Source organism: Anomaloglossus baeobatrachus, chromosome 2 (genome assembly GCF_048569485.1).
Source record: "Anomaloglossus baeobatrachus isolate aAnoBae1 chromosome 2, aAnoBae1.hap1, whole genome shotgun sequence".
Taxonomy (NCBI): domain Eukaryota; kingdom Metazoa; phylum Chordata; class Amphibia; order Anura; family Aromobatidae; genus Anomaloglossus; species Anomaloglossus baeobatrachus.
In genome coordinates, this window is record NC_134354.1 from 226,380,288 (window position 1) to 226,405,571 (window position 25,284).

Genomic DNA, 25,284 nt, shown 5'->3' on the forward strand with positions numbered 1-25,284 from the left:
GGATAAAATTTATTTTTTAATTTTCACAGCTGAACATCATAATATTCTGTGAAGCACCTCGGGGATTCAAGGTGCTCACCACACATCTCGATAAATTCTTTAGGGAGTCTATTTTGCAGAATAGGGTTCACTTGAGGAGGGTTACCACTGTTTAGGCACATCAAGGACTTTCCAAAAGTGACATGGCGCCCTCAGACCATTCCATCAAAATCTGCACTTCAAATCTCCTTCCTTTCAGAACTGTCCAACCAGTAGTTTCCCACCACATATGGGGTATCAGTGTACTGAGGAGAAATTGCACAACTAATTTTGGGGTCCATTTTCTCCTGCTATTCTTCTGAAAATGAAAAAAATTGGGGCTAAAACATTTTTGTGGGAAATATATTTTTTCATTTTAATGATTCTGCGTTGTAAAATTCTGTGAAACACCTGAGGGTTTGTTACTCACCACATATCTAGATAAATTCCTTGGGGGGTTCTAGTTTCCAAAATGGGGTCACTTGTGGGGGTTTCCGCTGTTTAGCCACATTGGGGCCTCTCCAAATGCGACGTGGAGTCTACTAGCAATTCCAGCCAATTTAGTGTTAAAAAAGTGAAATGGCGCTCCTTCCCTTCAGAGTCCTGTCATGCACCCAAACAGTGGTTTTATACTATATATGGGGCACCAGCATAGTCAGGAGAAATTGCACAAGAAACTGTATGGTTCATATTTTCCTGCTACCATTATAAAAATTCAAAATTGGAGGCTACAGCAGTATTTTTGTGAGGAAAAGAAAAATGATAATTTAAATTTAGCTATAAATGCTGTGAAGTACCTAAAGGGTTAATGAACTTTTTGAATGTAGTTTTGAGCACTTTGAGGGTGAAGTTTTTAAAATGGTGTTACTTTTGGGTATTTTCTGTCATATAGGCCCCTCAGAGTTACTTCAAATGTGAATTTTGTGGTAGAAAAATGATAAATTTTTGATAAACGTTTAACCTTCCTAACTTGGAAATCATATGATTGCTGCACACTGTAATGCAATACTTTTGTATTGCTGTATATGGTGAAATAGTGATCTCCTATGAAGCCCAGACTGTGGCAATGACATGGGCCTTCAGCAGGCTCTCACCTGCCATCATAACCCATGGCACCAATGGGTGAACTACCTTAATGACATTGACAGTGGCAAGTAAGCGGTGAAATAGCAGCTATCGATATGCGTTCACTTATGTTAGAAGTAGGTGACAGCAATATAACACAGCCAACATCTGCTTTCTATGGAGTGGGCTCAGCTTCTGGGTTTGCTACAAATATACGCAAAGCATAAGACAACTGAAGTCTTACTATACTATTTATTTTTTTTTTTAAATAAGTTTACGTAATACCGGCGACTTTGCAGTGTGCCACTTCCTTCACCTGGCAGGGACACCAACATATTCACCATCACAGCCACCCTGCTCGTTCCCATCCTCCTTCACTGGTCTCCACACTAACGTGTAGGTCTCTTGGCAATGTCCTTAGGGCTCTTAAAAAGGCAGCGTGTGCTAACTGAAAGTGTTCCCCAGTCTATGCCTGGGAAGCAGTGGGTATTTAAGGCACCTTTCCCAATAGGGAGGTACATAAGCAATTAGGTTCCTGGTTAGTCTGAGCCTGTCAGTACGCCAGTCTGCTTCCTGCCTGAATCCCTTGCCTGAACCTGCTTGTTGATAACCTGTACCTGAACCTGTCCATTCTGTCTCCTGTGCCAGGCCATCCTGCCAGCTACCTGTACCTGAACTCGTTTTGCCTTCATCCAGTATATGCATCCGTCCTGCCTGTCTCCAGCTCCTGAACCCTTCCTGCCTGGCCGTGTACCTGAATCTGAGCTGCTTGTCTCCAGTACTGCCCGTCCAGCCTGTTTCCTGAACATACTTTGTCCTGTCAGCCTTCACTACCCATTCCGTCCTGCCTGACCTTTGTACCTGCATCCCTGACATTTGGGCCTGCTGCTCTAGTACTGAGGACAGGCCTGGACTGGTACTGGTGCCTACCAGCAGTCCAGTCCATCCTCACCACCAGAGGCTCTCATGAAAACCCAATATTTATTTATTATTACAGATTATTTTATTACATTAAAAAGGTAAGCCCAGTCCACGGCGCAGTGGGTCCACACCCGCTAGCATAACAGCATAAGTATTTGTTATTATTACAGATTTTTATTATTACATAATTTTTTTTTTTTTTTATATAGAGTGTTTGGATATTTATAATACAACATTGTATTAGAAGCACAGCATGTTATTTCTACTTTGTTACTCAAGATAGGTAATATCTCCATAATGGTCACACACCACATAGAATTATATAGAATGTTGTGCCCAGGAACTTATCACCTTTAATCTAGTATTTTTGACCAGCTTTTCTGATATTATTTAGTATATATTGTACTAATGTACTACTAGATTCTGTCATGGACAATGCAACAGAAACCCAGCAGACCTCATGGGGTCTACAGGGTGGCGGTTGAATTCATTATGTGACGAATCAGTTTCTTGCACGTGTTCTGTCTTTCTGCTCCTATTATGGCACAGAAGAAAGGGACTCAGAACACAGGTATGAATCTTGCACCTTAGTAGTTTTCTAGCTCTACTATACAATTTGCATCTATTTTTTACTCTAACTGGGCATGACTTGTCATCAAGCATAAATACTGCGCTCTATTGCGACTCAAGATTAGAAAATTTCTCTGAAAAACTCACCAGTACAAACTGATTAACTTGGATATAAAGATCGTCCACCTCTTTGTCCTGCGGCTCTTCCTTTTCTCCTTTCAGCCTTTTGCAGGCAACCAAGTAATGTCGTAACCAGTCCAATTGAGTCTCTCTGTCAGGAAACAATCGATAATCTGGCTCATTCACTCCTAGAAATGCAGGCAGAAGTGTAAACTATTATGTCTTTCTCATCTATTGATACAAATTCCTTGTACATTGCATAGTTAGTACGTCTCAGTTCGGGTCACAGTGTATGGATTAAACTCAGGAGCTGAGCCTGCACTATATCAGGGAGATGCTTGCAGTTTTACACAGCCAACATCTTTCTATAACAGCAGCGCCTGGAGCAAGGTCCGATCGCTCCTGTTTAACTGTCACTGTCAATCTATGACAGCGGCATTTAAATAGCGCAATCTATATAGTGCCCAGGTGCACTGGCTCCCATCAGCTACCATCATGACCCGATCGTTTGTGGTCTGCTGAAGGCCCCCATTGCTGCCATCTATGACCTCATATGAAGCACAGATTGGGGTTGAGCTTCCTAGAACATTATTGTATTTATATACTTCAGTATTTTTTTTTTTTGCAGTACAGACTATAGTATAAGCTATTGCTAGTTCAAGTGCCTTTGGAAAACTAAAATATAAAGTAAAAAATAAATAAATAAAATATATGAAAAAAATAAAATAAGTTCAAATCACTGATCCCTTTTTTCCCATTAAAAATAAAGGAATAAAAATAATTTAAAAAAGGTAAACAAATGTGATATTGCTGGGTCCGAAACTCTAATCAACCAAAATATAAAATTAATTAGTTAAGTTATGGCTCTTGGAAAAAGTGGAGAATAAAACAAAGGCGCAAAAATTAAAAACTGCTTATTAGCAAAGTGGTAACTAAACTTTATTTTTTATTTGCATTATTGTGTCAAGTAAGGAAAGTTATGAAAGTTTGTTATTGACTTCAAGAGAAACTTGTCTCCTGTGTGCGCTCGGCTGCTGAGCTCACTGATATCATAAAAAAGAATGAGAGAATCCGCCACAGCTGCAATAAAGGAGCGCTGGAGAAACAGAAGATGTGCTCCTCTCCTGCTGTGATGGCCACCCTAAGGCTCCTTTCACATTGCGTTTTACCTTCCGCTCACAGGTCCCGTCGGAGCATCCGTCCGAACCGCCCCTCCCCCACTCTGAAAAGCGTGTTCCGGACGCATGCGCCCGACAGGGCAATTCACTGCTATGGAGCGCACTGCATTAGCGTGTGCACTGTTTTGTGCCATTTTTTGCACATATATGTTTCTGCAGACGGACACCCGAATGTAGGTGGACTACGTTCGGGTGTCTGTCTGCAGAAACGTATATGTGCAAAAAATGGCACAAAACAGAGCACACGCTAATGCAGTGCGCTCCATAGCAGTGAATGGCCCTGTCGGGCGCATGAGTCCGGAACACGCTTTGCAGAGTGGGGGAGGGGCGGTTCGGACGGCTGCTCCGACGGGACCTGTGAGCGGAAGGTAAAACGCAATGTGATAGGGGCCTAATTCATAGTGCGGTCAGAATGCAGGACACTACAGTGCCTCCCCTGAGGTGCCTCTCCCTCTGCAGACACAATCCGTCCCTCAATTACATACACTTGGAGTATAGATACTGCACAACAATAAGAAAACCCTGAAGAAAATTAAGAGTCTGGAGGTCATTATAATCACATTTTTGAAAACGAAAAACGCCAAATCGCCTACTGCAGTCAATTGCAAAGTTTTACAACTTTCCATGCTGAAACAATAGTAATAACCAAAAAAAAGCTTAGTTACTCTTTAATAGTTTCCTAACATCAGCTGTATATATGATGGATGTCGAGTGTGCATGTATGGAGCAGATACCTGATTCACTGCAGTAGTATAACCCCTTAGATGGCATGGTCAATAGAAATAAAACAAAAAAAACCCCACAGTGAACCTATTTACAGAATTGGTGAACATTTGATGATGCAATATTTGTGCACCTAATACTCATTGTGGGTATGTGGCCTTAAAACTATTTTATGTCTCACCCAAGTTGCACTATAAGGTCATACCAATCCCAGGTAGACCAATTGTCTCAGGTAATGAAAACCAATGGCAACAGATACATAAGATCATTGTCGCTTATCTAATATTTTAGGAAATATCAATGATTAACACTAGAGATGAACGAACCTGAGGCTCCGTGTTCATACCGCGACTTTACAAAAAAATAGAGTTTGGGTTCGGAATTTGGATGCTTTACGTATGAACACCACTTGCGAGAGCATCGCTGTGCTCAGGTATGCTCAGTGCTCAGCCCAGTGCGAGACGCTTGCATTGTTTAATTAGCTCACACTGCCCAAAAAAAAATAAATAAATGTAAAAACACTCACACACCCTCCCCCGGAAGTGATCTGTTTATGGCTAGCTGTATGTAGGCAGAGACCAGAACTGTCCAATTAGTGACTTCCATTGGGGTTCAGGTCAAGTCCAGTTCCCAATCTGAACTTTATCTAAAGACCAACTAAGCCCACCAAACCGAACTTCCACAGGTCCACTCATCTCTAGTGAACACCATACATTTGAGATCTCACCTGCAGTGTATAGAAGTGACTAGTAATCTAATAATAAGTGCAACAACAAATCATAAATAGTAAAAATATAAATCAATTACCTGCAAATTCATTAAAATGATTAGCAATGTCGTAGGCCTGGTAATTGTATCCAGCATATTCATAATCAATAAATCGGACAAGTCCTGTCAGGAACAAAAAAGAATGTTAGCAAATATTGATACAATCATTTTATAACAACACATATCCTTCAGTGTTCTTACCTTCGCCTTCATTGTAGATTACATTCTTACATAGTAAGTCATTATGGCAAAAAACAATAGGTGATTCAAGGGAGGGCAGGTACTTCTGCAGCCAGAAAAGTTCCTCTTCCATCACCTTCAAGCTGGGAATCCCTGCTAGTAATCTACAAATAAGTACAGGAATTATAGACATCCAGATACCCCCCTGAATAAAAAAGTCACAAGAGGGGTGTACAGATCAATGCCAGTCTCGTGAACAACAGCTGAGAACAATTTTGGCTTCCTGACTGGTTTTAAGTGTATTTCTCTATACAGACATAAAATTTATAACAGAAAAGAAAATAATTAGCCCCTGCATAATAATAAGTAATAATGGCGGGCTAGAGCACCGGCCTCTGTATTATAGAGCGAGCAGTGCTTCACCGGGGAAGCCATGATTTCCTGCCATGTGCTCTACTGCCATCAGCAATACCCGAGTTTTACTGATCAGCTCATTCTTATGGACACATATTTGGTATGTGTGCCTTCTGTCTGAAAATCCGATAGCACATGGACCAATGCGGAAGTTCAATTTGGTAGTTCACGTGAACGTTCTTACATGGATCAATGGTGTGTGTGTAAAAAGTGGCGGCATGCATTACTCTGATCCATATTCTGGATCACACTCATCCATTACAAACCAATGGATGCGTGAAAAAAAAAAACGGATTATATAAGGGTGTCATACATTTTTTACTGATCCAGCTCTTAAGGGGGCTTTACAAGGTAGCAATATAGCTAGCAATTTGTAGCGATAGCGAGCGTGTAAGTACCCGCCCCCATCGCGCATGCGATTGTTTGTGATCGCTGCCGTAGCGAACATTATCGCTACGGCAGCGTCACACATACTTACCTGGTCGGCGTTGTCGCTGTGACTGCCGAACAATCCCTCCTTCAAGGGGGAGGGACGTTCGGCGTCACAGCGACGTCACCGCAACGTCACTAAGCGGCCGGCCAATGAAAGCGGACGGGCGGAGATGAGCAGGACGTAACATCCCGCCCACCTTCTTCCTTCCGCATTGGGGCCGAGGGCAGGAAAGAAGACGTTCCTCGCTCCTGCGGTGTCACACATAGCGATGTGTGCTGCCGCATGAGCGATGAACCACCTGGATAAACAACCCTTACCGATTTTTGAGTTTGGGACGACCTCTCCATGGTGAATGATTTTCACCATTTTTGAGGTCGCTTAAGGTTGCTAGTCAGTGTCACACGCTGCGATATCGTTAATGACGCCGGATGTGCGTCACTAACAACTTGACCCCGACGACCAAACATTAACGATATCGTAGCGTGTAAAGCCCCCTTTAGATTTTAATAGGCGGCTATGGGCAGTTGCTACACGGTTTCCCTTTACTAACTTTTAAGAAATCATAATAATAAATGGGAAAAATAACATAAATCAGGAAAATGGAAGAATATGGAAAGAGCAAGTAAATTGCAAAGTAGCTTATTTTTGCCCAATCTACACTTTGCGGTAGAGTTTTCAAAATTGCAGCAGTATGTAGGTATAACACAAATTGATATGATTTTCAATATGGTATTGTGTCATTTTGCAGGTAAATCTGAATTGGGGTAGGGTCCCATAGTTGTAAGGTGCAGGCATGACGCCAACAATGTTAGTGTAGTTTACTCACAAAACCATGCATTGAGGTAGGGTCACAGAGTCACAAAGTGAGGGCATGATGCCAACAATGTTAATGTGAAGTTTTGTGGATAAAACTGTATTATGGTAGGGTCAGGTAGTTGCAAGGTGTGGGCATGATGCCAATATTATTAATGTGTGTACTTTTGTGTAAAACGGCATTGTTTATAGATAGTTTTGTGCGTCCCACAGCATTGGGGTAAAGTCAAATAGTTGCTTGGTGAGTGCATAAGGTCAACGATGCTAATGCGTGGTTTTGGGGATAAAACTGCATTGGAGTAGGGTCACAGTCGCAAGGTGCAGGCTTGACACACACAATGCTAATGCATGGTTTTGGGGGGAAAATTGCAATGGGGTAGGTTCACATAGTCACAAGATTTGGACATGATGCCGTGCCCTGACAGTCACAGCAGTTGAAAAATGGATTATAGGGAAATTGGTGAAAATTGATTTTTTTATTGTCATTGACCACACAGTCGTAAGGAAATAGGAGAGCTAACAGGTCTCTATAAAAGGGATATGCCCATTTTATAATGTTATAATATATAGCTAAGATATTGTCATCTGTATTATAATCACATTATGGGAGACTGTAACAAGGTGGCCAGGATGCCTGTATCTAGCAGCAGTACTGTTTTTCACAGCTTTTCCCTCCGTACATCTGTGCACTTGTTGTGCGGGGAAGCAGCCGCAGTGTTTAAACAACACCTGACAGGTCCCCCTTGCCCTCCAGACCACCAGCATCTGTATATTCCTTTATAAATACCTGGCCTAACAAGCCCTTTATACTGGATGATACATTAACAGGTGTAAAAAAAATATTTTTAAAGTCCATTTGAAATATGCAGATAACTTTTTGGCTAGAAGACAGGGTGTCTGTTTCTGCAGAGTAGTTGTTCCATCAAGCATGTTATTACCCCTGTGGGAGTGATAACATGATTAGCAAGAGTCGGTGTCATCTCTGGCTCTCTGCAAAATCCGCGCAACTTTCTTTCATGCTTGTCATTGTACCTCTAAAGCCGGGTGTAATCCTTATGGCTTCAGGGTCATACTGCGCATGTCTAAAAGCCAAGAGGAAACCTGACGTCCACGGAGGAGCCAAAGATCCACTAATGCTGGGTAGCTTGAAGGGCATGGAGGACCTGTCTGGTTCCCTTTAACCTGACTTTAATCTCTTTGTTGTGAAGATCAATGGTGGTCCCAACAGAGTGCTACAGATCAGGAACAGCTGACATGTCCTTTGACATGCCATCACTTCTCATACTTCTAAAGGCCCCGTTACACGCAACGACGGATCTAATGATATATCGCTGGGGTCACGGATTCCGTGACGCACATCCGGCATCGTCAGCGACGTCATTGCGTGTGACAGCAAGGAACGACCGTTAACGATGGAAAATACTCACCTTATCGTCCATCGTTGACACGTCGTTCCTTTTTAAATAATCATTGATTGTTGAGCACGCAGGTTGTTCGATGTTCCCGAGGCTGCACACATCGCTACGTGTGACACCTCGGGAACAACGAACTGCAGCTTACCTGGGGCCGCTGGAATGCGGAAGGAAGTGGGCGGGATGTTACGTCCCGCTCATTCTCGCCCCTCCGCTTCTATTGGGCGGCCGCTTAGTGTCGCCGCTGTGACGCCGCACGAACCACCCCCTTAGAAAGGAGGCGGTTCGCCGGCAACAGCGACGTCGCTAGGCAGGTAAGTCCGTGGTTTTTTTTTTGTGCTCCACAGGCAGCGATTTGCCCATGACGCACAAACGACGGGGGTGGGTACTTTCACCAGCGATATCGCTGCATGTAACACCCCCTTTAAGACCCTTTTGAAAGCAGAATGACTAATGGCTCATACCACTTAGTGCTGTTGTATCGTTTTATGATGTTTTTTTGAACGTCATTCTCTGAAAACATCACTTTGTGAGCAAAATACAGAATATCAGTAGTTTTAGGTCTTTAACGTAAAGATGCATCTCAATAATATGTTGTGGGCTCTACTTAATGCAGATGGCGCCCACCTCCGCTCTATTCAGGACTAAACACTGGAACATCACTGTAACAGGACAGAATACTCTATATTCATGCAGGGATCATATGCTAGAAACTCAGCTCTTTTCCCTTGTCTTGTAGCAGCCATACCTGTCCTGAGGACCTTCTTCAGTACGCAGGATTGATAGATACTTGTTCAGTTTCTGCCACAGAGATGCCTTTGGAAGGCAGCCATTCTGGGCTGGGATACAGTGATATTTCGCCATTTCAAGTGCAATTAAGCTGTAAAAAAAAACAGGAAAATCCTATGTTAGATTACAGATAATGATGTAGAACGGATTAAGAATTGAAATGGACTCCAGTAATAGTGCTATATATAATAACTATACATTAAATATAGGGGTAAGATCACCTAATTATAAGGTGAGTGCATGATGCCACCGTGTCCATTCGCTGCAGCTGTCAAATGGATTATGTGTAAATGACATAAATACATATACAGTACAACAGAGCCAAGTGCAGGGAGGCTTTACAAAGGAACACAAAGTCAATGGAGTTAATAATGTGTATGGGGGCCTACAAACTCTACCCTAATAGCTGATGTTGGAGGGTGGTATAGGTTTAACAGATTGAATTTTAAAATTTCTCACGAAAAATGTAATACAAGGAGAGCTCAAAATGTTACCTGTTCGGTAATATCCACGCTAATATTTTGTGGAACTCTGTCTTACCTGGCAATTCTTGGAGACTAAAGATACGACAGCACCAGAGGAGACTATAATAGTCATTTGTACAATCTGAAGATCATTCGTTTGATGTACTCTGTTTGGGGAGATTACAAAAACTATGTCTGTATTCACTGTATGATTGGAGGATAATGTATAAATTAATTGTATTTCTCTATACTACTTTTTGATGACCCCTGAAGAACCTTCTATTTGAAGGGGAAACGCGTCGGGTCGATTAGGGGTAGAAGGTTGACAGCCTCCTCACTAATATAGGAAGTGGCAGTATATACAGAATTATATCTCAGTGCAGAACCGACTAATTTAGGGTAAAAAAAGTGCTGCTTTTAGGGATCTTGACTGTAGGACCCTTGACTATTGGACTGTTTAGGGATATACTTGTATACTGCGCCGTACTGACATTTGTTCTTGCTCCTTAATTGGGGTAATACATAGGACTAGAATAATAAGGGGGATATATGTTGGAATCTTTGTATGGCACCAATTAATATTTTCTATATAATGTGGAAGTGTTTTTAAATGCTTTTGTTAATAAAATTGATATTTTTTATATTAAGGAGTTTTTAGTCTGTGAACCAGATTGAATTTTAGCACCCAATTCATTTTTCTCACACAGATAAGCTACCACCAGAAGATGGCTGGCTGAGCCTTTCTCTCAGCCGGCAGCTGACCAGAGTAAAGCAGTCGAGATCCATTGACTAAAAAACTAAACTGCCCAGAGGCAGCCATGGAGAACCAGCTTTCAAATCGTTGCACTTCAACAGGTCAAGGACCTAAGGATTAACAAAACTACAGATAAATATGATAAATGTACAATTACTCATAAAGTGAAAGCCAATGACAGATAAAACGTTACAAGTCAATTATAGCATATTTCTAAATAGAGACGTGATAAAATCTTTACAGCTTTATATGATATGCTATAAATTTTTAGGGCTGCTGCCCACATCCACTCATGTAGCACATCATCTCGTGGACACGGTCATCTGTTTATGGCTTCTTATGGAGACGGAACTGGAGGAGGGAAGACAAGAGAACACCAGCACAAACACTAAACTCAGGGTTTATAATATATAACAGTTTCATAATTTTGTACATATTTTCAATCATATTGATTTTGGTTCTCCTACCCTTCTCTTCCCACCCCATCTTACCTCCCCTGTGTCTCTATTACCCCCAATAAATTGCTATCTTTCTCTAATCCTTTCCTTGTCCCCCAATCTTCCTCACTCCACCCCCCCACACACACAATTTGTTAATTGATATAGGTACTTCTAATGCTTTGTTATTATTATCATTATATACACAAAATCAACAAGCTTTTGTTACAACTTGTTCATATTCAGAGACCAATAAAACGTTTGAAACACATATACCTTGTGAACTTTCCACATTTTTTCATGTTACACTCACAAACCTAAATTTATTTTATCGGGCTTTTATGTGATATACCAACACTTCATAGCAAGTATTTGTGAAGTGTAAAGGAAATGGTACATGGTTTTCTAGATATTTTAAAAGTATACTGCTGAAACCAGAAGTTTACATATATTATCTAAAAAGACACATCTGCATGTCTTTCCTGTTTTAGGTCAATTAGGAACCAAAATTATTTATATTTGCCAAATGCCAGAATAATGAAAGAGAGAGAATTTGGCAAATATAATTTTGGTTCCTAATTGATCTAAAACAGAAAAGGTTTATTCTGATTTCATGTCAGATAGTGAGGAAAACATGCATATGTGTCTTTTTAGATAGGTTATGTAACCTTCTGGTTTCAACTGTAAATTTGAAAATTGTGGTGTGCATTTGTATTCCATTTTAAGTAGTCTGATACCCCTAAATAAAATCCTGAGTCACCAATTGTCTCCAGTAATCACCTAATTAATAAATTGAGCCCAAGGTCTGAAAAACTCAAAGAGCATTGTTCAATCCATCATTCATAAATGAAAGGAGTACGGCACAACTGCCAACTTACCAAGACATGGCCGTCCACCTAAACTAAGATACCAAGCAATGAAAGCACTAATTAGAGAAGAAGCCAAGAGGCCCATTGTCACTTTAGAGGAGCTGCAGAGATCCACAGCTCAGGTGGGAGAATCTGTCCACAGGAGAACTATTTAGTTGTATACTCCACAAATCTGGCCTTTATGGAAGACTGACAAGAAGAAAGCTATTATTCGAAAGCAAGTCATAAATTCTTTTTGTTGTTTGCAAAAAGCCATGTAGGGGACATAGAATGTGGAAGAAGGTTCTCTGCTCAGATAAAACCAAAGAACAACTTTTTGGGTTAAATACAAAATGCTATGTGTGGCGGAAAACTAAACACCCAGAAAACACCATCCCCACCATCAAACATGGTAGAAGGATTATATTGTAGAGATGCTTTTCTTTATCAGGGACAGGGAAGCTGGTAAAAGTTGATGGGAAGATCAATGGAGCTAAACACAGGAAAATCCTACAGGAAACCCTGTTAAAGGCTGCAAAAGGCTTGAGACTGGGTTAGGCTATGTTCACACAGGGCATCTTTTGCTCCGTTTTTTGGTGCATTTTTGAGGTCACAAAGATGATCCAAAATGCATGCATTTCCTTCTTCCAGCAAGGTCTATGACATTTTGATTTTGTGGTCCACACTGGGCATCTTTTGTTGACTGCATCTTGGCTTCTTTTTTGAAGATGCAGCATGCCAATTAATTCTGCATTTTTCCAGCGTTTTTGAGCCCTTCAAGTCAATAGATTTGACTTAAAAACGTATTGGGCAAAACACAGTGCGTTTTTGTTGCGTTTTTGCCGCGGTGTGTATTTGATGCATTTTTGATGCACTCAAGGTGCACTGACAAAAAGATGCCACATGTGAACATAGCCTTAGGGTATAGGTTCACATTCCAGGAGGACAATGACGCGACAGCTGTGTGCACATGATGAGTTGTTATTCCTGCATATTTTCGCTGCATTGGAAATGCAGCAACTTAACAGTTCCAACAAGGTGGAATGAATACATAGAATATACAGTCATATGTAAAAGTTTGGGCACCCCTATTAATGTTAACCTTTCCTCACAGTGGAAACTGACAGTTTAAATCTCTGAGACAACTTTTTGTATCCTTCCCCTGAACAACTATGTTGAATAAGCTTTGTTTTCAGATCATTTGAGAGTTGTTTTGAGGAGCCCATGATGCCACTCTTCATAGGAGATTCAAATAGGAGAACAACTTGCAAGTGGCCACCTTAAATACCTTTTCTCATGATTGGATACACCTGCCTATGAAGTTCAAAGCTCAATGAGGTTACAAAACCAATTTAGTGCTTTAAGTAAGTCAGTAAAAAGTAGTTAGGAGTGTTCAAATCAAGAAATTGATAAGGGTGCCCATACTTTTGCATCGGTCAAGTTTTGTTTAAATGCGGATTGCACATTTTCCGTTACTACAATAAACGCCATTTCAATCCAGAAATATTACTCAGTCCATCAGTTATTAGATATATGAAACTGAAATAGCTGTTGCAAAAACCCAAATTGTTATAAAGAAAAAAGGTTAACATTAACAGGGGTGCCCAAACTTTTTCATATGACTGTATCTCCTACACCCTGTGCTTTATTGTTTCAAATCTGCCACATGTCAATTTATCTTGCAAGTAACACTCAGTTTTATCTGCAGATTTTCCCAATAAACTTGAATAAACAAATGCATGTGTCTTTAGTGCATTTCCTCTGCGGAAACATACCAAAAACATGTGTGATCAGCACAATTGTATCAATAACATTTTGTCAAACCCAAATACCGAGAAAAATCAAAAACAAAGCAGCTTTACTCTAAACATGTCACACCAACAAGAGACAATAACTGCAGAGCCAAAAAGTGATAAATTTGGAAGTAAAAAAAACACAAAAAAATGCAACATCAAAAACTTACCACTCACCGTAAGCCTAAAATAGCCTAAACATACTGCCATACTTGCTACAATGGAATTGTTTATATTAAAGCATATTCATGTGTGTGAATGGCCCAGTCACAGTCCAGACCTAATTCCCATTGAGAATCTGTCACAATAATTGAATATTGCTGTTCACAGACATTTCCATCCAATCTCACTGAGCTAGAGCTATTGTGCAAAGAACAATTGGCAAAAATGTCAGCCTCTAGACGTGCGAGTAGAGACAGACCCCAAAAGACTTAGGCGGGCTTTGCACACTACGACATCGCACGTGCGATGTCGGTGGGGTCAAATTGAAAGTGACGCACATCCGGCGTCGCAGGCGATATCGCAAAAGCGTCGTAATCGTATCATCGGTGTAGCGTCGGCGAATTCCATAATTACGCTGACGCGACAGTCTGATGTTGTTCCTCGCTCCTCCGGCAGCACACATCGCTGTGTGTGAAGTCGCAGGAGCGAGGAACACCTCCTACCTGCGTCACCGCGGCTCCCGTCGGATATGCGGAAGGAAGAAGGTGGGCGGGATGTTTACATTCCGCTCATCTCCACCCCTCCGCTCCTATTGGCCGCCTGCCGTGTGACGTCGCAGTGACGCCGCACGACCCGCCCCCTTAATAAGGAGGCGGGTTGCCTGCCAGAGCGACGTCGCAGGTCAGGTGAGTGCATGTGAAGCTGCCATAGCGATAATGTTCGCTACGGCAGCTATCACAATGATATCGCAGCTGCAACGGGGGCGGGGACTATCGTGCTCGGCATCGCAGCATCGGCTTGCGATGTCGCAGCATGCAAGGTCCCCCTTAGGCTGCTTTCACACTACGTTTATTTAGCATGCGTCATGAACGGTTTTTTGCTGCAAAAGCGGATCCTGTTTTTGCAGAGCAAAACGCATGCATACGCATGTGTTATTTTGCAGGATCCTGTCACTTTAAGTTTATGGGCAGGCATTGGAGTCATGTGATCGGGAGTGAGGGGAACTGAACGTGAAAGACTGGGAGCCGACATCTGACAGCTGTGGAGGCTCGTAACCAAGGTAAACATCGGGTAACTTGCTTGGATACCCAATATTTACATTGCTTACGAGCGTCTGCAGCTGCTAGGAGCCGGCTCCCTGCACACGTAACCAAGGTAAACATCGGGTAACTTGCTTGGATACCCGATATTTACATTGGTTATGAGCGTCTGCAGCTGCTAGGAGCAGGGCTGCCTGCTCCCTGCACACGTAACCAAGATAAACATCGGGTAACTAAGCCCGTGGTTACCCGATATTTACCTTCGTTACGAGCGTCCTCCGCTCTCAGGCGGGGGAGAGAGGAGAGAGAGGGAGGGGGAGTGAGGGAGGGGGAGAGAGGGACTGATCACGCGAGACTGGTTTCTGGGCATGCTCAGTAGAGCAAGCAGGATCCTGTCTATCAGCATGCCAGCGTTCACATGCGTTTGCGTGCAGTATAGTCAGGATCCAGCAATTTGCAGTATTTGGACGCAGCTCAAAAACGCTACAAGTAGCGTTTTTGAAAAAAGTTAAAAAACTGGATCCTTACTATAACGCACGCAAAGGCAGGTGAACGCATGTTGACGCGAGTCCATTGCAAATGCATTGAAATGAAAACGCATTTGCACTGGATCCGTTTTTGCGTTAAAAAAAAAACGTTCATGACGCATGTTAAAAAAAAACCGTAGTGTGAAAGCAGCCTCATCCTGTCTCCTTAATGAGCAGGTGGCTGCACAGGGCAGGTCCCCATGACAACCCACGGGGAGGGGGGCCTGAATGAGTGAGTTCAGTGCAGAGCAGACAGAAGTTTTAGACAGAACGACAGAGGCTGTGAGAGAGTGCAGACCTCCACAGAGCAGCTCTTGCTGAGCAGATGCCACGAGACCAGGGCTGATAACATCTAGAGGAAGGGAATGGAGCTGAGGACTGGGGACCTTGGAGAACGTTGTACCTGGTGGCGGTTAAGGTGTACGCTACCGGGCAAGAGAGAGACAGAACGGCGGCGAGCCCCCAAGATGCTCCATGCCACAGGGACAGCACTAAACGCACCGAAAGAGAGGGACCCCCAGATTACTCCACCGGACCCTTCCTCCTACCTGTCCGGGACCAACCAGAGTCTATAGGCAGCGAGGATCAGCACCCGGGTGCGATGTGGAACAGACTGTAAATAAAGAGAAACTGGAACCCACACTCCGTGACTGGTGTGAGTAATGCTACCGCCCCGTGCCCCAGGTGTCCATGAGGACTGTTGCCCTGGGCCTCATTAACCTCACGGGGCTCCACTGCTCCACCCGTGGGGAGCGATTCCATTCAGCTGCCTGTAACACCTGCCCCGGAGACAGACTGCGCAGTGGCGGCTAAACATCTGGCCGCATATCACGGGTGGCGCTGCTAGCACCCCATCCCCGTCCCATACCGCTTCCTGGGGAAGAGCTGCGGCAGAGGAGGCCGAGACCTCAGTGGCCACTGCGACGATGGCAAGCTCCCCAGGAACCCCATTACCCTCCTTCCATCCCCTTGTCACACTGGACTGACTGTCGGACTTTCCTTTTATTGAAACCCGCCGGGGTCACGGAAGCCGGGTCGGGGCACTCACAGCCTGACCCCGAATACCACCGGCCCAGTGACCGTGCCATCCCTGCAGGCCCCGGCGTGGGCGTTTCAATTTGGCGCTGCGAGTGTTTCAAATGCACATCACAATTTTCAGATTTATATTTTTAAAATATTTATAATAATAATTATTATTATAATATTTATTCATTTATATAGTGCCATTAATTCCGCAGCGCTTTACATACATTGTCAACACTGTCGCCATTGGGGCTCACAATCTAAATTCCTTATCTTCTTTGGAGTGTGGGAGGAAATCAGAGAACCTGGAGGAAACCCCCGCAAAAACGGGGAGAACATACAAACTCCTTGCAGATGCTGTCCTTGGTGGGATTTGAATCAAGAACCCCAGAGCTGCAAGACTGCAGTGCTAACTAGTGAGCCACCGTGCCACTCAGAAAACCATGTATCATTTAATTTGCGCTTCACAAATACTTGCCACATAGTGTTGGTGTTTTACATACAGTATATCACAAACGTGAGTACAGTTCTCACATTTTTGTAAATTTTTTATTATATGTTTTCATGGGATAACACTGAGGATATGACACTTTGATACAATGTAAAGTAGTCAGTGTACAGCTTGAACAACAGTGTAAATTTGGTGTGTCCTCTAAATAACCGAACACACAGCCATTAATGTCTACACTGCTGAGTACATCACTAAGTGAAAATGGACAAATTGTGCCCAATTAGCCATTTTCCCTCACGGTGTCATGTGACTCAGTGTTACAAAGTCTCAGGTGTGAGTGTGGTGCAGGTGTGTTGAATTTGGTGTTATCACTCACACACTCTCTCATACTGGTCACTGGAAGTTCAACATGTCACCTCATGGCAAAGAATTCTCTGAGGATCTGAAAAAAAGAATTGTTGCTCTACATAAAGATGGCCTACACTATAGAAGATTGCGAACAGTCTGAAACTGAACTGCAGCACAGTGACCAAGACCATACAGTGGTTTAACAAGATAGATTCCACTCAGAACAGGCTTTGTCATGGTCAAGCAAAAAAGTTGAGTGCATTCGCTTAGCATCATATCCAAAGGATGCCTCTACAAAATAGACCTATGAGTACTGCTAGCATTGCTGCACAGGTAACAGGGGTGGGGGATCAGCCTATCAGTGCTCAGACCATACGCTGCACAATACATTAAATAGGTCTACATGGCTGTCATCCCAGAAGGAAGCTTTTCTAAAGATGATGCAGAGGAAAGCCCACAAACAGTTTCTGAAGACAAGTAGACTAAGGACATGGATTACTGGACTCATGTCCTGTGGTCTGATGAGACCAAGAAAAAACTTATTTGGTTCAGATGGTGTCAACCAGGTGAGGAGTGCAAAGACATATGTGTTTTGCCTAAAGTCAAGCATGCTGGTAAGAGTGTCACGATTTGGGGCTGCATGAGTGCTGCCATCTGTGGGAAGATACAGATCTTTGAAGGAACCATGAATGCCAATATGTACTATGACATACTGAAGCAGTGCATGATCCCCTTCGTTCGGAAACTGGGTCGCAAGGCAGTATTCCAACATGATAACAACCCCAAACACAGTTCCAAGACAACCACTGCATTGCTAAAGAAACAAAGGATAAAAGGTGATGGACAATCAGGTCTCCAGACCTAAACCCTATTGAGCATCTGTGGAAGAGGATTCCAGTGGCTCCTGTGAAGCTCTAGTGAACTCCATGCCCAAAAGAGTTAAGGAAGTGCTTGAATATAATGGTGGTCAAGCAAAACACCGACACTTTGAGCACAATTTGGTCATTTTTCACTTAGGAGTGTACTCACTTTTGTTGCCAGCGATTTTGAAATTAATGGTTGTGTATTGAGTTATTTGGAGGGCACACCAAATTTACACTGTTATGCAAGCTGTACACTGACTAATTTACATTGTATGAAAGTGTCATATCTGCAGTGTTGTCCCATCAAAAGATATAATAAAATATTTACAAAAATGTGGAGGGTGTACTAACTTTTGTGATCTACTGTTTGTGTGTGTGTATATATATGTGTGTGTATGTATGTATGTATGTATGTATGTATGTATGTATGTATGTATGTATGTATATGTCATGTATAAGGTGTAATATTATGTTTTATATTACACCCTATACATGAAACACACATCTGTCTATCCATATGTAACATCCTATTCATAATGTAGGGATGTGAAGACTTCCCAAAATATTTGTAAGCAAGTTGGCATTCATGTGCCAACTAGATGTGCTTGGCTACTCTCAATGGAAGCGCATTAAGACAAGGCATACATTTAGTCAACAGAAGACTGCAATTATGCAAATCATGTTTTATGTTCTACACAGCGGCCTGAGCTCTTATATACAGCATGTTAGAATGCTGTATATAAGAGCCCGGTGGTGGTGGCTGCAGCTTATAGGCCCATAAACTGGTGACAGGTTCCCTTTAAAAAAATAAATATTTATATACTGTATATCTATATATTTAGACAAATATTTTGTGTGTATGTATTTGTGTGATATATTGGTGTCATTTATATGTTTGTCAAGTTGTAAAATTACATTGATGTGCCAAACCCAAAAGGTGTGTAATATATATACGCTCTTTAGGATTTCACTCTGCTCTCCAGATTGAGAGGTCGTTACATCATCGCTCACATACGATTTCAGATTTGTAATCATGTGCCGGCTGATGTCTCCTCCTGTGAAAGCGTATATTACACACCTAGTTTAGGATTCAGCATGTCAGTGTTAACTTTATTAAGTAAAAACACAAGGGACACCCATCAGTCTGGTTTAGCAGAGAAGGGAGAAGAGCCAGGGACCGGCCTCTGGAGAAAGCATTCTTGGTTGCATTGTCCCAGGCTGGATATTATATTTATGTTTTCTCTGAAACACGAGAGCGTCAGAGTAAAATATACATGGCTGCAATAATGGAGCCAATATCTGATTCCTGCTGCCCGGGGGGTCATACAGGAGGAATCAGCTGACAGATTCCTCATCTTGTTGCAAAACAATATTGGAAGCCTTATATGTTACATGGCGTTAAGGGGGCTTTACACGCAACGACATCGCTAACGATATGTCGTTGGGGTCACAGAATTCGTGACGCACATCCGGCCTCGTTAGCGACGTCGTTGCTTGTGAAACGCACGAACGACCGCTAACGATCAAAATTACTCACCTAATCGTTGATCGTTGACACGTCGTTCTAATCCCAAATATCTTGCTGTTGCAGGACGCAGGTTGTTCGTCGTTCCTGCGGCAGCACACATCGCTACGAGTGACACCCCAAGAACGAGGAATAAAACCGTACCTGCGTCCTCTGACAACGAGGTTTGCGTCACTTTCTTTCGGCTGCTCTCCGCCCCTCCGCTTCTATTGGACGGCTGCCGTGTGACGTCGCTGTGACGCTGCACGAACCACCCCCTTAGAAAGTAGGTGGTTCGCCGGCCACAGCGACATCACTAGGCAGGTAAGTATGTGTGACGGGTCCTAGCGATGTTGTGCGCCACGGGCAGCGATTAGCCCATGACGCACAACCGACGGGGGCGGGTGCTTTCACCAGCGACATCGCTAGCGATGTCGCTGTGTGTAAAGTGGCCTATAGTGTTGTCTGCACATCACTGTAATGGTTCAATGTGGAAATAAAAGTCACACTATCAATTTAATGCTACGATAGCAGCTGAGGTGTATTGTGATGTTCTGCAGCAGTTGATGTATAGTATGAAGTTTTGCAGCAGCTGAGGTGTATGCTATGAGGCTTTCCTAGGATTGCTAACCATCCTGAAATTTCTGGACAGTCCATGAAAATAAGGTACTTTTTTGCGTGTGTGCTATGTGTATTCACATACAATAGTGTTCAAAAGTGTTGTCGCCTTTGAAATTGTTCCAGAAAATGAAGTATTTCTCCAAGAAAATTATTTCAATTACACGTTTTGCTATACCTGTTTATTTCCTGCATGTGTATTGGAACAACAAGATAAAACATTGAAAAAAAAAGCAAATTGGACTCAATTTCACGCAAACCCCCCAAAATGAACCAGACAAAATTGTTGGCACCTCAACCTAATATACATAAATAACTACAATCAATCGCTTCCTATAACCATCAACAAGCTTCTTGCGCCTCTCAACTACAATTTTGTACCACTCTTCTCTTGCAAACTGCTTCAGGTCTCTCATATGTGAAGGTGACTTCTCCCAAAAGCAATTTTAAGATCTCTCCACAGGTCTCAAAGGGATTTAGATCTGGACTCATTGCTGCCACTTTAGAACTCTCCAGCACTTTGTTTCCATCCATTCCTCCTGGGAGCTTCTTAAAGTATGGTTGGGGTCCTTGTCCTGCTGGAAGACCCATGGCCTAGGACGCACACTCATCTTTCTGATATTGGGCACTACATTACGACCCAAATTCCTTTGGTAATCTTCAGATTTCATGATGCTTTGCACATAGTCAAGGCACCCAGTGCCAGAGGCTGTAAAACAACCTCAAAACATCTTTGAGTCTCCATCATATTTGACTATAGGTACTGTGTTCTTTTCTTTGTAGGCTTCATAACATTTTCGGTAAACAGTAGAATGATGTGCCTTACCAACAAGCTCTATCTTGGTCTCACCTGTCCTCAAGATATTTTCCCAGAATGATTTTGGCTTTCTGATGTACATTTTGGCAAACTGCAGTTTAGCTTTTTTATGTCTCTGTGTCAGTAGTGGAGTCTTTCTGTTCTCCATGCTTAGTGTGGCATACACAGACACAGAATACAAAGACTGAGTCAACTTCTTTGCTTTTTATCTGGTTTCAGGTGTGATTTTCATATTGCCCACAACTGTTACTTTCCACAGCTGAGTTGGAATGAGCATCACATGCTTGAAACAAAGTTGTGTACACATAATTTTGGAAAGGTGGCAAAAATTTTGTCCAGCCCATTTTGGGGGATTAGTGTTAAATTATATCCAATTTGCCTTTTTTCAAATGTGTTGTTCCAACATAAACAAACGAAATAAACATAAACATATAACAAATCATGTGTAATTGCAATAATTTTCTGAGAGAACTACTATTGTGTGTGGCACATACAGTGTTTCTGTCACATACGGTCTGTATGTAGCATCCACATTTATAACTCCTGGCAGCACAGATGAGTGCTAAGACTAAACATGTAGGCAATTGCCCAAACAAACAAGCTGAATGCTGCTCATTCATTGGGTGATTGGACTCTTTAAGCCAGAACAAATATCAATGTTTTCAGGAGCACATTGCTGGGTGTAAACGGCAGTTGGGCTGCTGATACTGATACTATATGGGGACATATTGATTTCCCCATGTGATCGGTTTGTGTCTATTATTTTTTGTAAGTCTGCGTAAAGAAGCCAGGACACAAGCGCTGAACCACTTGTATATTGTTGATCAAGGTCGTTTAATGACCTTAACTTAGCCCATGTAAATGCAACCTAAATGTTTGTGTATGATGGTGCAATATGCTAGCATTTGGGGCGCCACTGTAAATTTCTGTCCGGGGCCCCACTATATCTACACCAGCCCTGACCACACACAATCACCCAAAATTATTTGTGAAAACATCCCAGCAGCAATCCTATTACAGACATGTAAAATATACTTTGCAGACTTACTACTATAGCTAGTCACTACTAAAAGCTAAATGTTACCGTAATATATGAGGCTGGCGCACATGCTCTGGTCCCAGTGCCAAGCCACGCATGAACTCATAGCAGAGTCCATTTTGAAAAGTACAATACAGCTCTGGGGCACAGCCATGAGATTGCAGCAACCGGAAACTTGTCACCTCATCTTCACGATCCACAAACAGCTCGGTCCTTTTGCCATAGATTCGCACAAGGACTGCATCCTTCATACATGGGTCTACATAGCAGGCAAGGAGTTTGTTCGTGATTCCATCGGTGAACAACTGTGGATATAGAAAAAACATTTTTTGTGATTGATACAAATGATGATTCGGTCTATAAATATTAAAATACATTCTGAATAAATTAGTCTTATGTTCTAAATCATTTTTTGCGTCTTTATCATTTGCCATGTGGAAAAGATTCTTCTGTTGCTAGTTGGAAACCATCATTATGGAGCCTGCTGCTGATGGAGCTTTTACTGTTGTGTGGGCGCCAGCGAATCCACCTGACCATCCAATGCATATGATGTGTACTCATGTTAATCTCACTATTACCCTGTTTTTCCAACAATAAGCCCTCCCTAAAAAATAAGCCCTAGCAGGAATTTTCAACATTTTTGGCTTAAGGCTTAAATATAAGTCCTACCCCGAAAATAAGCTCTAGTCGCGGTTCAATAATGAAGTGTCCTTGCAGCTAAAAAAGTTAACGAATACTGCAGGACACTTCATTATAGACAGTGGACTGTTACACCTCATGGCTCCCCTGTTGCAAGGAATGATGTGGTCTCCCATTCCTTGCCTGCCACAAGCCTTCCTGCTCAGCAGCACCAAAGGTCTAGGAGACTACGTGGCTCCCCTGTTGCAAGGAATGATGTGGTCTCCCATTCCTTGCCTGCCACGAGCCCTCCTGCTCAGCAGCACCGAAGGTCCAGGAGACTACACAACGTGCAGAGGATAGCTACTCAGGGAAGCAGCAAGAATCTCGTTATCCCTGCATCTTGTGAAGCCACAGATCCCGCCTCTATGTCTCAGAGGCAGGAGAATGAGCATGTGCACCATGTGGCAGGTTTTGATTCGCCCACTGACATCACGCGGCTTGATGACGAGGCTGGTGATTTGGTGAACCCTGATTGGCCGGGCTGGGACGTCGTGGATCCCGATTGGGTCAAATCTGTCGTCTCCACCTCGCGCCCGCCTTTGGGTGGAGCTGCGCCTCCTTAAAAGCCCCGCTTGCCAATATGGCAGCGCGCGACCGTCCTCTTTTGTTGGATGACTGGCAGCGTGCTGCTACACCGTTGTATAGGCATTATTGTCTTCTTGTGGACTTTGCCCTTGCTGCTCCGGCAGCGACTTGTTTTGCAGGTCGTGTCCCTGCCTTCGGTGAGCTCCTCGGGACCTCCTCGGACTCACCTTGTTATTGAAGCACACGTGCGCGGGCACCGCTGTGCTACCCTCGTGCCACGTTTCCGTGACTTCCGTTTGGGCACACGTGCGTGGGCGCCACTGTGCTTCTTCGTGCAACAAGTGCACCGAGCTGTAAGCCCCGTCCCATACAACCCTCATGGGTTAGGGCGAGCCGGTGTACGCAGATCATCTGTTACGTAACAGACGATCGTCAGCAACAACCCGCTCACTCTCTAACGACCATAGCAGCGGTCCCCTACAACGCACAGTGGACCTTGACCGGCGGAAGCTGCCTCTTCACCATCTTGGCACGCTTCCCCGGGTCCCCCTCGTAACAGTGGACACTCCCAAAAGAAAAAAAGACAGAAGAGAGAAGACCCGGCAATTACATTCACCAGACACCGAATGGGAGCACCTGCAGTGGAATGCATCAATGACCTGCGGTGGAATGCACATCCACACATATCAGTTCGCACACCCACACACATCAGATCACACACCCACACACACATCTGATCATGCACACAATCAGATCGCACACCCACACACATCAGATCGAACACACAAACATCAGATCGCACACACATCAGATCACACACACAATCACACATCAGAAAGCACACACAGAGTGCAGCAGGCGATACCAATTTCTTCTGGCCAGCAGAGAATCTTGGAAAGCAGTGTGGTGGAAAGCATAGAGGACCTGCGATGGAATGCATTGATGCGTACCACCGCCGAGTCCGCCATGCATTCCACCGCAGGTCCTCAAGGTTCACTGCACTGCATCCGATCTTTCCCTGCTGTCCGGAAGCAAGCCGTAATGCCGGATGTAGTTAGTGTGTGTGTGTGTGTGTGTGTGTGTGATCTGATGTGTGATAGTGTGTATAATCTGATTAGTGTGTGTATTAATATGAGTTTGTGTGTGTGCGCGATCTGATGTATGTGAGTGTGTCAGTCAAACGCAAGGGAGCACCGCGTGGAGTATACCTGCTGGGAGCACCGAAAGTCGCAGGAGAACCTGGGAGCTACGGAGATGTCCGGGTCTGGTAAGTATGAGTCTCCTGGGAAGGGGGGAGGGGGGGGGGGGGAGTCTGCTTTTTCTTTTGGGGAGGGGAGGGTGAAACTTATCCCAAACATGTTCCCCAAGAATAAGACCTACCATTGCGGGGCAAAAAAAGTATGACAGTGTCTTACTTTTGGAAAAACACAGTAGTATAGTAAGACTGATTTGGAAGTTAAGACCCATTATTAATAGGGTATGAATAAATTACTCAGACAATTATCTAGGGGTATATTTACACTGCTTTAGAGCTTATATTGTGCACTTTTTGTAATTTTTTTAATGCTTGGAAAAAGCAAATTTCAATTCTTGTGCCAAATTTCATATAAAAATGATTGAGCTGCAAAAACAAAAACATGTTTCATTATTATTTTTTTTTTTTTGGTTACACATTTCTTTCTGTCTATTTTTCAGCCTGAAAAATCCATGTCCAAAATCTCTATGTGAACATAGTCTACAGCTGACATTGCACATAGGAGAAAAGATGCCTAATGTTGCCCATTTTGGACCATTGTTGTAACCAATAGGTTAGATTATAACTAATTTTGGTCATTATTGGGTTACTACTGTCTGTTCATTGGTTCCCAACGAGAGTGTTTGTGTTGGGGGTAGCTGATGCCTTGCGATATCACATGCATGCCATAAAATGGTCTGTCCCCAGGTATACCATGAGCGCCCCCATAACCAAATGGTTTGTATGGAAGT

General features: G+C 43.1%; 1 protein-coding gene across 1 annotated transcript in view; it reads right to left on the bottom strand.

The window, feature by feature from the left end:
* ETNK2 (ethanolamine kinase 2) overlaps nt 1-25,284 on the bottom strand; it is an 89,679-nt gene that overhangs the window by 12,730 nt on the left and 51,665 nt on the right. The window contains exons 2-6 of the mRNA XM_075335641.1: nt 22,138-22,397; nt 9,364-9,495; nt 5,565-5,707; nt 5,403-5,486; nt 2,722-2,882 (exon numbers count right to left, since the gene is read on the bottom strand). Of these exons, the coding sequence (XP_075191756.1) occupies nt 2,722-2,882; nt 5,403-5,486; nt 5,565-5,707; nt 9,364-9,495; nt 22,138-22,397 (780 nt within the window). The remainder of the gene's footprint in view (nt 1-2,721; nt 2,883-5,402; nt 5,487-5,564; nt 5,708-9,363; nt 9,496-22,137; nt 22,398-25,284) is intronic.